Source organism: Andrographis paniculata, unplaced genomic scaffold, assembly GCF_009805555.1.
Source record: "Andrographis paniculata isolate CXL003 unplaced genomic scaffold, ASM980555v1 Contig22END, whole genome shotgun sequence".
Taxonomy (NCBI): domain Eukaryota; kingdom Viridiplantae; phylum Streptophyta; class Magnoliopsida; order Lamiales; family Acanthaceae; genus Andrographis; species Andrographis paniculata.
This window is the reverse complement of record NW_026137513.1, coordinates 9,346-23,583: the sequence shown is the minus strand read 5'-3', so window position 1 is coordinate 23,583 and position 14,238 is coordinate 9,346. Positions and strand designations below refer to the sequence as shown.

Here is a 14,238-nt window from a genome sequence, read left to right as displayed (position 1 = left end):
AGTTAATTTGTTCTTTTCTTTCTTAGTTAGTTCCGTTTTGATTAGTTTATTCCGTGTCTTGTGTAGTTGATCAATTTCGGTCCATGACATATATTTAATTTTGGTATCAGAGCAATTTGATCAATTTACACTATCTTTATTCCAAAAATTCCGAAAAAAAAAAATTCCTTTGTTATCTTTCAGTTTCATTCTTTCTTCTTGTTGCTTAGTTGAAGTTTTTTATTGCATATCATTGACGTAAATTTGATCTCGAGTTTTGTCATTGCTTGGCCTTCTAGTTTAGACGATTTGATCCTCTATACTTCCTGGTGTACAACATGCACATTACATCCATATGCATTATATGAACTCAAGCTTGTGACTTTGTTGATGAGTGATTTTAATTGTACACTTCATGCTCTTGCTTGAGTTTTGCGAGTTTGTTCTTGTTTGAGTGTTGCAAGTTTGTTCTTGTTTGAGTGTTGCAAGTTTGTTCTTGTTTGAGTTTTGCGATTTTACTCTTGTTTGAGTTCTACAAGTTTGCGGGTTGTTGAGTTCGTTGTTGTTTGAAGTGAGGTTGAATTAATTTTGAGTTGGATGTTGTTGGGGAAGTGTAAGGAGTTATTGTTGATGTATTGTTTTGCCTAGGCCTCGTAATATTGCCGTGAAAAAGCAAAAAAAAAAAAAAAAAGGAGTTGCGGAAAAAAAAAAATTGTTGCAAAGAAAAGAGAAAGAAAACCAAAATATTTGAAAAAAAACAAGAAAAAAAATGAAATACAAAAAAAAACAAAATCGAGCGGGAGGACTAGAGCAATTTTTTGTTGATAATCTTGTTTGAGTTGTAGTTTTCTCATACAAGCTCCGTTTATCGCGTATGATATGTCATTGGAAAGCTTGTGAAGTGGGGCGAAAGTTATATTAATCAGTTTTTGTGAATTTTTAATTGACGTTGATTATTCAGTTTTGGGTTTGGATCGATTTTGTGCGTATCATATTCATTTGACACGTTTTTAAAAGGGGTTTAGTATTGTGGTGATTTTGTGGTTGTTGAGATCTATTCAGCTTGTGTTTGCTGTTGACTTGCTTAGTTCCGGCATTTTTGTGTTGTGTACGTTTGGCCATTCGTTCGTGAATGAATGAGCTTGGTTCTATGCATTGCATGATTGACACTATCTTGAGCTTTCTTTGATTAAGTCGTGTTTAAAGTTTCTTGTCCACTTTAAACGCGTACATCACTCAGGTTCCACCTTTACGACTCCATCAAGGCACACTTTAAGAGCTTGGAAACTCTACCCATTTGTCGAGAGGTATACACGAGTGTGCGATAGGGGGGATTGTGAGGACTAACTTTCAATATACATATATTAGTTTGTTTTGGTGCAAGTATGGCTTCGTTGGATGATATCTTGCCTGCGATAAATAAGCAAAGCAAGGATTATTAAAGACGAGTTAGGCAGAAAGATGGATAGCATGACATCTCGTGTGGATCAGCAAGGTCGAGAGATGCATGACCTACGGAGTCAAGTAGATCATGTTCGAGACGACATAGATGATGTTGTGGATGCTCGGATGAAGGCTTATGCGGAGGCCTTGTTAAGGAAGGTTGATCAAAATATGGTAAAGAAACTCGATGAGGTTTTCGATAAGGTTGCTACTCTTGAAGAAAGGGGAAGTCATAGTGATGCTAGACGTGAAGAAATCCACCTTGGCAAGCAACCTATGGGCTCAACAAGTGTTTTCCCAAATCGATCTATCCAAGTTGATGACTTTGGCGAAAGGCATCATACTAGTCCAAGGCCTACATCTATCCAAGGCCGACGAGGAAGACGGGATGCTACCAAAGAGTTACTTGATGAATTTGACTTGGAAGGAGATATCCATAACCGAAGGAGCCGAGTTCGAGTTAATGAGGTTGATGATAACATGCAGTCCATCAAGTTCTCCATACCACCTTTCGTAGGATCGGCTGAACCTAATGAGTTTCTTGAGTGGAAAAGCAAAGTGGAGATGATGTTTGCATGTCATAATTACTCGGAGCGCAAGAAAATTCAGCTTGCTGTTGTGGAGTTTAAAGAGTATGCTCTTGTTTGGTGGGAGAAGATACAAGCTGATATTGCAAGGTCCGGAATGCCTCCGATTGAGACATGGGCAGCCCTTACTCGAGCTATGCATGCACGTTTTGTGGCCCCGCATTATCGGATGGATCTTCTTCAGAAAATTCAGTTTTTAGTCCAAGGTAGCAAGATGGTTGAGCAGTACTACAAGGAAATGGAGATGCTTATGATGCGGGCTCAGCTTGTAGAAGATGATGGAGTCACCATGTATCGGTTTCTCAAAGGGCTGAGGCGTGATATTATGATTCAAGTGGATATGTATCCTTACAATTCTACTTTGCAACTTGTCCAACTTGCTACCAAGATTGAATCGCATGGAAAGGTAGGAGTAAGTGTGAGCTTAGAAAGACGTCACCAAATTTGAACAAGTTTGGGGGTAATACGGGAACAACAAAATCTTGGCCCAAAGGAGATGATAAGCACACGACCAAGAATGAGCCGCTTAAGGTGGTTAAGCGTGATGAACCAAGGAAAGTCAGCAAGGATGGTTCACCAAACAAAGCAAAGGATGTCACATGCTTTAAGTGTCAAAGGAAAGGTCATTATGCCAATACATGCCCTAATGTGCGAACTATTGTGCTTTGTGATAATGGGGACTATGTATTTTTGTCGGATGATGAGGGTGAAGATTGGGTACGTGAGGTTGAGGTGAGTGAGGATGAAGCAATCCAAGAGACGGAAGATCACGTTGAAGAGGATTCATCCGGGGAGTCTCTAGTGGTTTTGCGAATGCTTGGTGCAGTTCCCAAGGAGTCGGAAAAATTTTTTGATCAGGTTAAGGAGCAACGGGAGAATTTGTTCCATTGTCGGTGCAAGATTGGTGGGAAGCGAGCGTCGATAATCATTGATAACGGAGGTTGCACCAATGTCGTAAGTTGGTATGTGGTAGACAAGCTTGGACTCCAAACTATCAAGCATCCAACTCCATACCATCTTCAATGGATGAACTCTAGTGGAGATATGATGATCACTAGGCAAGCCAAAGTTCCAATTTCAATCGGCCCCTACAAAGAGGATGTCCTTTGTGATGTTACTCCGATGACCGCATGTCATGTGCTTCTTGGCCGACCATGACAATCTGATAAAGGAATTATCTATGATGGCAAGACTAACAAACTTAGATTTTATGACAAGGGCTACAAGGTAATGATTCCTTCTTTGCCATTGAAGGAGGTTCGAAAAGATCAAGAAAGTTTGCGAGAGAAGATGCAAGAGGCTGAAAGCCTTAAAAGAGCTAAAGGAAAAGAAGTATCCACAGAGGAAAAGAGAGAGTCTACTACTAAGGGTTCCAACATCCTTCTTTCACTTACCGATTTTCAGAGAGAAGTTGGTGACCTAGATCATCAAAAGGGGGGTTGTTTTATGTTGTTATGCAAAGATTTATTTCATCCTGATAAAGATAATCTACTCACTAATTTTCCCATTCCCTTTGCTAGGATGCTTGAAGAGATGAAGGATGTATACCCGGAGGAACTACCCCAAGGACTACCGCCCATTCGTGGGATAGAGCATCAAATTGACTTCGTACCCGGTGCTTCGATCCCAAATCGTCCTGCGTATCAGTGCAACCCAGATGAGAATAAGGAGATTCAAAAACAAGTCCAAAAACTTCTTGAGAAGGGATGGTTCGGGAGAGCTTAGCACCATGTGCTGTTCCTGTTATCATTGTCCCCAAGAAGGATGGAACTTGGAGGATGTGTGTGGATTGTAGAGCGGTGAATGGGATTACAATTAAGTATCGACACCCAATCCCGCGCCTTGATGACTTGCTTGATGAGAAAAATGGAGCGAGAATCTTCTCCAAGATTGACCTTCGGAGTGGATACCACCAGATTCGTATGCAACCCGGCGATGAGTGGAAAACGGCATTTATAACAAAGCTAGGTTTGTACGAATGGTTGGTAATGCCATTCGGTCTAACTAATGCTTCTAGTACCTTCATGAGTTTAATGAATCATGTTCTACGTGCTTTCATTGGTAAATTTGTTGTAGTATACTTTGATGATATTCTTGTCTACAGTAAAAGTGAAAAGGAACATGTGGAGCATGTGCGACTCGTCTTTCAACGGTTAAGGGAAGAACAACTCTATGCTAATTTTAAAAAGTGCATATTCCAAACTAATGAAGTTGTTTTCCTTGGGTTTGTAGTTAGCGAGGATGGCTTGAAGGTTGATGAAACAAAAGTAAAGGCAATTAAAGAATGGACACCTCCAATGAATGTGGGAGAAATTAGGAGGTTTTTGGGAATGTGTGGATTTTTTCGGAGGTTCGTGCCTGGTTTTAGCTTGATCACTGCCCCTCTCACGTCCTTGCTCAAGAAGGGAGTCCCATTTAATTGGGAACAAGCACACCAAGAAATGTTTGAGACATTGAAGGCAAAGCTTACTCAAGCACCAGTACTTGCGCTACCAAATTTTGAGAAGACCTTTGAGCTTGAGTGTGACGCTTCGGGCAAAGGCATAGGTGCAGTTTTGCTTCAAGAAGGTCGACCCATAGCCTATCATAGTGAGAAATTTGGAGGGGCTGCCTTGAATTACTCTACATATGACAAGGAGTTATATGCGGTGGTACGGGCTTTAAAGACATGGCAACATTATTTGATGCCACGAGAGTTTGTGATACACACCGATCATGAGACCTTGAAGCACTTGAGGGGGCAACAACAGCTGAATCGGAGGCACGCACGATGGGTATCTTTTATTGAGTCATTTTCATACACCATCAAGTACAAAAAGGGTAAGGATAATATTATCGCGGATGCACTCTCACGTAGGTATGCTTTAATTTCATACGCGTCCACGCATTTATTTGGATTCGAGCATGTTAAGGAATTATACCACACTGATGAGGATTTCAAAGATGTGTATGCTTTGTGTGAATTTCATGGGCATGATAAGTATTGCAGACATGAGGGATTTTTGTATTATGATAATCGACTTTGTATCCCAAAATGCTCCATTCGGGAGTTACTAATACAAGAAGTTCACGGTGGTGACATGATGGGCCACTTTGGGAAGAATGCTACAATGGAAGCTCTTGGAGAGAAATTTTATTAGCCTGGAATGCGCAAGCAAGTTGCAGATTATATTTCGCGATGCGTGACGTGCCTTAAGGCCAAGTCAACACTTAAACCACATGGACTCTACATGCCTCTTCCACCCCCGGAGGGACCTTGGATTGGTATTAGTATGGATTTTGTGTTGGGTTTACCTAGAACCGCACGTGCTAAAGATTCTATTTTTGTTGTGGTTGACAGGTTTTCCAAGATGGCGCATTTCATTCCTTGTGCAAAGACAAATGATGCCCATCACATCGCCAAACTATTTTTCAAGGAGATAGTACGCCTTCATGGAGTGCCAAGGTCTATTGTTTCAGATCGTGACGCAAAGTTCGTGAGTTACTTTTGGAAATCATTATGGCATGAAATTGGTACTAAGCTTCTTTTCTCCACATCCTATCACCCCCAAACTGACGAAGAAACGGAGGCGGTAAACCGGGTGTTGGGTAATCTCCTTAGAGTTATTGTGAATTCACATAGTAAAAGTTGGGATGAATATCTTGCTTACATTGAATTTGCATACAATAGACATATCCACACAGCCACACACATGTCACCGTTTGAAGTAGTTTATGGAATGAACCCACTAACGCCTACTGATCTTTTACCATTGCCTAGCAATGAGTTCTTAAATGTTAATGGTAGGGAACGAGCAAGACGCATAAAGGAACTTCATAAGGATGCCAAAGCAAGTCTAGAAAAAGTTTTGCAAACCTAGGAGTTTGCTAAAATAGAGGGTTTAATATGTAATTATATAAACCTAGGTTACACATTCTCAAGTGGGGGGGACCATCCATTGGAACCACTTATATATATATATATAATAAACTCTCACATGCCTCTCACATGCAAGGGGGGGACCATTAGCTAGGTGTCACTCATGTGAAGGTTACTTACTTATAAACAACCCATCCCACATTCGAAAATCACTCCACTTGCCCCTTCCCCCACTCCTATAAAAAGGACCCTTAAGGTGCATTGTAAGACACACCAAGCAAGAATATTTTTGTGAATATTTGATCTATTATGATCATTTCCTTTTTATGGAAGGTTATGCTTGATAGCAATACTTTCTCTTTTAGTCTAATATTTCATGGAATGCAATTCCATTGCATGCTCCATGGGGTTTAGTTTAAAAATTTGGGTTTGAGTATAAAGCCTCAAGTTTGTGGCATTTGGGGAAGATGGAAGAGCTCTCCAAAGTGTCGACCGAGGTGGTGCCTTCGTGGAGGATGGTTCGATGCTAGAAGGGTATCGGGTCGTTCTTACGTTAGTACTTACTTAGGTTTGCTTCTCTTTCGATTATCATTTTTCTCACTTTATTTGTTTCCGCTTAGTTAATTTGTTCTTTTCTTTCTTAGTTAGTTCCGTTTTGATTAGTTTATTCCGTGTCTTGTGTAGTTATTCAATTTCGGTCCATGACACACTTTATGGTATTAATATTTTGTGCTTTCTAGTTCTAATTACATTGCTTTTCCTATTTGCTATAAAGTGTTTTAAGGTTATATAAATAGCGATCTTGTTTCTTCAATGTTATTCTTTTTTATTATAAAGCACTTTATTAGATTGTACTTTGTGCTCGAGAGTGTAATTACAGTGCTTTTCATTTGTATTACATAGTGCTTTAAGGGAATACAATTAGTGTTTTTGTTTCTAGACTTCCTTTTCTTTTTATTATATAACACTTTATGGGATTAATACTTTGTGCTTTCTAGTTCTAATTACAATGCTTTTCCTATTTGTTATATAGAGTTTTAAGGTAATATAAATAGCGCTCTTCTTTCTTCAATGTTCTTCTTTTTTATTATAAAAACACATTATGAGATTGTACTTTATGCTTGAGAGTGATAATTACAGTGCTTTTTATATGTATTAGATAGTGCTTTAAGGGAATACAATTAGTGTTTTTGTTTCTAGACTTCCTTTTCTTTTTATCATATAACACTTTATGGGATTAATACTTTGTGCTTTCTAGTTCTAATTACAATGCTTTTCCTATTTGTTATATAGTGTATTAAGGTAATATAAATAGCACTCTTGTTTCTTCAATGTTTTTCTTTTTTATTATAAAGCACGTTACGAGATTGTACTTTGTGCTCGAGAGTTATAATTACAGTGCTTTTCATACGTATTACATAGTGCTTTAAGGGAATACAATTAGTGCTTGTGTTTCTTGACTACGTTTTTTTTTTATTAGATAGCACTTTATGGGATTAATACTTTGTGCTTTCTAGTTCTAATTACATTGCTTTTCCTATTTGGTATAAGGAGTTTTAAGGTAATATGAATAGCGCACTTGTTTCTTCAATGTTTTTCTTTTCAATTATAAAGCATTTTATGAGATTGTACTTTGTGCTCGAGAGTGATAATTATAATGCTTTTCATACGTATTACATAGCGCTTCAAGGGGGTACAATTAGTTCTATTGTTTCTTACTACCTTTTCTTTTTATTATATAACACTTTATGGGATTAATACTTTGTGCATTCTAGTTCTAATTACATTACTTTTCCAATTTTTTATATAGAGTTTTAAGGTAATATAAATAGCGCTCTTGATTCTTCAATGTTTTTCTTTTTTATTATAAAACACGTTAGGAGATTGTACTTTATGCTCGAGAGTTATAATTGCAGTGCATTTCATATGTATTACATACCGCTTTAAGGGAATACAGTTAGTGCTTTTTTTTCTGGACTTCCTTTTCTTTTTATTATATAGAACTTTATGGGATTGATACTTTGTGCTTTCTAGTTCTAATTACATTGTTTTTCCTATTTGTTATATAGTGTTTTAAGGTAATATAAATAGCGCTCTTATTTCTTCAATGTTTTTCTTTTGTATTTAAAACAATTTATTTGATTGTACTTTGTACTCCAGAGTTATAATTACAGCGCTTTTCATATGTATTACATAGTGTTTTAAGGGAAGACAATTTGTACTATTGTTTCTTGACTTCCTTTTCTTTTTATTATATAGCACTTTATGCTATTAATACATTATGCTCTATAGTTCTAATTACAGTGTTTTTCCTATATGCTATATAGTGTTTTAGGTAATATAACTAGCTCTCTTGTTTCTTCAATGTTTTTCTTTTTTATTATAAAGCACGTTATGTGATTGTACTTTGTGCTTGAGAGTTATAATTACAGTTCTTTTCATACGTATTACATAGTGCTTTTCTTTCTAGACTTCCTTTTCTTTTTATTATATAGCACTTTATGGGATTAATACTTTGTGTTTTCTTGTTCTAATTACAGTGCTTTTCCTATTTGTTATATGGAGTTTTAAGGTAATATAAATAGCGCTCTTGATTCTTCAATGTTTTTCTTTTTTATTATAAAGCACGTTATGAGATTGTACTTTGTGCTCGAGAGTGATAATTACAGTTCTTTTCATATGTATTACATAGTTCTGTTAGGGAATACAATTAGTGCTTTTGTTTCTAGACTTCCTTTTATTTTTATTATATAGCACTTTATGGCATTAATACTTTGTGCTTTCTAGTTCTAATTGTAGTGCTTTTCCTATTTGCTATATAGAGTATTACGGTAATATAAATAGCGCTCTTGATTCTTAAATGTTTTTCTTTTTTATTATAAAACACGTTATGAGATTGTACTTTAAGCTCCAGAGTTATAATTACAGTGCATTTCATATGTATTACATAGCGCTTTAAAGGAATACAGTTAGTGCTTTTTTTTCTGGACTCCTTTTTTTTTATTATATAGAACTTTATGGGATTGATACTTTGTGCTTTCTAGTTCTAATTACAGTGTTTTTCCAATTTCTTATATAGTGTTTTAAGGTAATATAACTAGTGCTCTTGTTTCTTCATTGTTTTTCTTTTTTATTATAAAGCAATTTATTTGATTGTACTTTGTACTCCAGAGTTGTAATTACAGCGTTTTTCATACGTATTATATAGTGCTTTCAGGGAATACAACTAGTGCTTTTGTTTCTAGACTTCCTTTTCTTTTTATTATATAGCACTTTGTGGGATTAATACTTTCTGCCTTCTAGTTCTAATTACAGTGCTTTTCCTATTTGCTATATAGTGTTTTAAGATAATATAAGTAGCGCTCTTGTATCTTCAATGTTTTTCTTTTATATTATAAAGCACTTTATTTGATTGTACTTTGTACTCCAGAGTTATAATTAAAGTGTTTTTCATATGTATTACATAGTTCCTTAAGGGAATACAATTAGTGCTTTTGTTTCTTGACTACCCTTTTTTTATCATATAGCACTTTATGGGATTAATACTCTGTGCTTTATAGTTCTAATTACAGTGCATTTCATATTTGTTATATAGAGTTTTAAGGTAATATAAATAGCGCTTTTGTTTTTTCAATGTTTTTCTTTGTTATTATAAAGCACGTTGTGAGATTGCACATTGTGCTCGAGAGTTATAATTATAGTACTTTTCATACGTACTACATAGCGCTTTAAGGGAAACAATTAGTTCTATTGTTTCTTGACTACCATTTCTTTTTATTATATAGCACTTTATGGGATTAATACTTTGTGCTTTCTAGTTTCAATTACAGTGCTTTTCCTATTTGTTATATAGAGTTTTAAGGTAATATAAACAGTGCTCTTCTTTCTTCAATGTTTTTCTGTTTTATTATAAACCACGTTATGGGATTGTACGTTTTGCTCGAGAGTTATAATTACAGTGTTTTTCATACGTATTACATAGCGCTTTAAGGGAATACAAATAGTGCTTTTGTTTCTTGACTACCTATTCTTTTTATTATATAGCACTTTTTGGGATTAATACATTGTGCTTTCTAGTTCTAATTACATTGCTTTTCCCATTTGCTATATAGTGTTTTAAGGTAATATAAATAGCGTTCTTGTTTCTTCAATGTTTTTCTTTTTTATTATAAAGCCCTTTATAAGATTGTACTTTGTGCTCGAGAGTGATAATTACAGTGGCTTTCATATGTATTATGTCATGGACCGAATTGATCAACTACACAGGACACAAAATAAACTAATAAACAACGACAAAGAACGAACAACTAAACATAACTAACTAAACCAGAAAAGAACAAATTAACTAAGTGGATATGAATAAAGCGAGAAAAAGGATATTCGAAAGAGATGCAAACGTAAGTAAGTACTAACGTAAGAACGACCCGATACCCTTCTAGCATCGAACTATCCTCCACGAAGGCACCACCTCGGTCGACACTTTGGAGAGCTCTTCCACTTTCTCCAAATGCCATGAACTTGAGGCTTTATACTCAAACCCGAATTTTTGAACTAAACCCCATGGAGCATGCAATGGAATTGCATTCAATGAAATATTAGACTGAAAGAGAAAGTATTGCTATCAAGCATAACTTTCCATAAAAGGAAGTGATCATAAATGATCAATTATTCACAAAAATATATTTGCTTGGTGTGTCCTACAATGCACTTTAAGGGTCCTATTTGTAGGAGTGGGGGAAGGGGCAAGTGGAGTGATTTTCCAATGTGGGATGGGTTGTGTATAAGTAAGTAACCTCCACATAAGTGACACCTAGCTAATGGTCCCCCCCTTGCATGTGAGAGGCATGTGAGAGTTTATTATATATATATATATAAGTGTTTCCAATGGATGGTCCCCCCCACTTGAGAATGTGTAACCTAGGTTTATATAATTACATATTAAACCCTCTATTTTAGCAAACTCCTAGGTTTGCAAAACTTTTCCGTTAGTTGTTCAATTGAGGCGTTGCAAGCTCCAATGTAACCTTTACAACCATGGCACTCGCCCTAGGCTTTGCATCAAGTCCTCGCATGTTGTAATATAGTCCGTCCGTTGGGCCCCAATTCTCTAATTTCTTTATCATGCCTTGCAATTTTTCAATGCACGCTTTCGCTCGAGCTCTCGAGACTGGTCCGATTGGAATATGTGGAATTGCAAGTCCCGATGTTTTCGTATCCATGTCATCCTCTCCCCCTTCAGAAGGTTGATCCATCAACCGTTGTGCTTCCTCATCGGCTCGATCATAGAGTGATAAATTTGCAATATTAAAAGTAGGATTAATACCATATTCATCCGGAAGTTCCAAACGGTATGCATTATCATTATCCGGAAGTTCGAAACGTCGCCTTGCTGGAAACCTTTCCTTCCTCATGTGAACCCAAACCCAATCGCCGGGATGCAATATTACAGCTTTACGTCCGCGGTTAGCGTACTTAGCATATACCTCCGCAGATTTTTCTAGACTTGCTTTGACATCCTTATGAAGTTCCTTTACGCGTCTTGCTCGTTCCCTACCATTAACATTTAAGAACTCATTGCTAGGCAATGGTAAAAGATCAGTAGGCATTAGTGGGTTCATTCCATAAACTACTTCAAACGGTGACATGTGTGTGGCTGTGTGGATATGTCTATTGTATGCAAATTCAATGTAAGGAAGACATTCATCCCAACTTTTACTATGTGAATTCACAATAACTCTAAGGAGATTACCCAACACCCGGTTTACCGCCTCTGTTTGTCCGTCAGTTTGGGGGTGATAGGATGTGGAGAAAAGAAGCTTAGTAACAATTTCGTGCCACAATGATTTCCAAAAGTAACTCACGAACTTTGCATCACGATCTGAGACAATAGACCTTGGCACTCCATGAAGGCGTACTATTTCCTTGAAAAATAGTTTGGCGATGTGATGGGCATCATTTTGTCTTTGCACAAGGAATGAAATGCGCCATCTTGGAAAACCTGTCAACCACAAAAAAAATAGAATCTTTAGCACGTGCGGTTCTAGGTAAACCCAACACAAAATCCATACTAATATCAATCCAAGGTCCCTCCGGGGGTGGAAGAGGCATGTAGAGTCCATGTGGCTTAAATGTTGACTTGGCGTTAAGGCACGTCACGCATCGTGAAATATAATCTGCAACTTGCTTGCGCATTCCAGGCTAATAAAAATTTTCTCCAAGAGCTTCCATTGTAGCATTCTTCCCAAAGTGGCTCATCATGTCACCACCGCGAACTTCGTGTATTAGTAACTCCCGAATGGAGCATTTTGGGATACAAAGTCGATTATCATAATACAAAAATCCCTCATGTCTGCAATACTTATCATGCCCATGAAATTCACACAAAGCATACACATCTTTGAAATCCTCATCAGTGTGGTATAATTCCTTAACATGCTCAAATCCAAATAAATGCGTGGACGCGTATGAAATTAAAGCATACCTACGTGAGAGTGCATCCGCGACAATATTATCCTTACCCTTTTTGTACTTGATGGTGTATGGAAATGACTCAATAAAAGATACCCATCGTGCGTGCCTTCGATTCAGCTGTTGTTGCCCCCTCAAGTGCTTCAAGGTCTCATGATCGGTGTGTATCACAAACTCTCGTGGCATCAAATAATGTTGCCATGTCTTTAAAGCCCGTACCACCGCATATAATTCCTTGTCATATGTAGAGTAATTCAAGGCAGCCCCTCCAAATTTCTCACTATGATAGGCTATGGGTCGACCTTCTTGAAACAAAACTGCACCCATGCCTTTGCCCGAAGCGTCACACTCAAGCTCAAAGGTCTTCTCAAAATTTGGTAGCGCAAGTACTGGTGCTTGAGTAAGCTTTGCCTTCAATGTCTCAAACGCTCTTGGTGTGCTTGTTCCCATTTAAATGGGACTCCCTTCTTGAGCAAGGACGTGAGAGGGGCAGTGATCAAGCTAAAACCAGGCACGAACCTCCGAAAAAATCCACACATTCCCAAAAACCTCCTAATTTCTCCCACATTCATTGGAGGTGTCCATTCTTTAATTGCCTTTACTTTTGTTTCATCAACCTTCAAGCCATCCTCGCTAACTACAAACCCAAGGAAAACAACTTCATTAGTTTGGAATATGCACTTTTTAAAATTAGCATAGAGTTGTTCTTCCCTTAACCGTTGAAAGACGAGTCGCACATGCTCCACATGTTCCTTTTCACTTTTACTGTAGACAAGAATATCATCAAAGTATACTACAACAAATTTACCAATGAAAGCACATAGAACATGATTCATTAAACTCATGAAGGTACTAGGAGCATTAGTTAGACCGAATGGCATTACCAACCATTCGTACAAACCTAGCTTTGTTATAAATGCCGTTTTCCACTCATCGCCGGGTTGCATACGAATCTGGTGGTATCCACTCCGAAGGTCAATCTTGGAGAAGATTTTCGCTCCATTGATCTCATCAAGCAAGTCATCAAGGCGCGGGATTGGGTGTCGATACTTAATTGTAATCGCATTCACCGCTCTACTATCCACACACATCCTCCAAGTTCCATCATTCTTGGGGACCATGATAACAGGAACAACACATGGTCATAAGCTCTCCCGAACCCATCCCTTCTCAAGAATTTCTTGGACTTGTTTTTGAATCTCCTTATTCTCATCTGGGTTGCACCGATACGCAGGACGATTTGGGATCGAAGCACCGGGTACGAAGTCAATTTGATGCTCTATCCCACGAATAGGCGGTAGTCCTTGGGGTAGTTCCTCCAGGTATACATCCTTCATCTCTTCAAGCATCCTAGCACAGGGAATGGGAAAATTAGTGAGTAGATTATCTTTATCAGAATGAAATAAATCTTTGCATAACAACATAAAACAACCCCCCTTTTGATGATCTAGGTCACCAACTTCTCTCTGAAAATCGGTAAGTGAAAGAAGGATGTTGGAACCCTTAGCAGTAGACTCTCTCTTTTCCTCTGTGGATATTTCTTTTCCTTTAGCTCTTTTAAGGCTTTCAGCCTCTTGCATCTTCTCTCGCAAACTTTCTTGATCTTTTCGAACCTCCTTTAATGGCAAAGAAGGAATCATTACCTTGTAGCCCTTTTCATAAAATCTAACTTTGTTAGTCTTGCCATCATAGATAGTTCCTTGATCAGATTGTCATGGTCGGCCAAGAAGCACATGGCATGCGGTCATCAGAGTAATATCACAAAGGACATCCTCTTTGTAGGGGCCGATTGAAATTGGAACTTTGGCTTGCCTAGTGATCATCATATCTCCACTAGAGTTCATCCATTGAAGATGGTATGGAGTTGGATGCTTGATAGTTTGGAGTCCAAGCTTGTCTACC

At 37.7% G+C, this 14,238-nt stretch overlaps 1 protein-coding gene across 1 annotated transcript; it reads right to left on the bottom strand.

Annotated features, from left to right (window-relative positions):
• Positions 1 to 13,478: 13,478 nt before the first annotated feature.
• On the bottom strand, positions 13,479 to 13,976 carry LOC127245672 (uncharacterized). Its single transcript, XM_051266678.1, has one exon. The coding sequence runs from the start codon at positions 13,974 to 13,976 to the stop codon at positions 13,479 to 13,481; it is 498 nt and encodes a 165-aa protein (XP_051122635.1).
• Positions 13,977 to 14,238: the final 262 nt, after the last annotated feature.

Excerpts from the sequence above, each read along its gene's own strand:
- LOC127245672 (XM_051266678.1), bottom strand. The coding sequence starts at position 13,976 with ATGATTCCTTCTTTGCCATTAAAGGAGGTTCGAAAAGATCAAGAAAGT.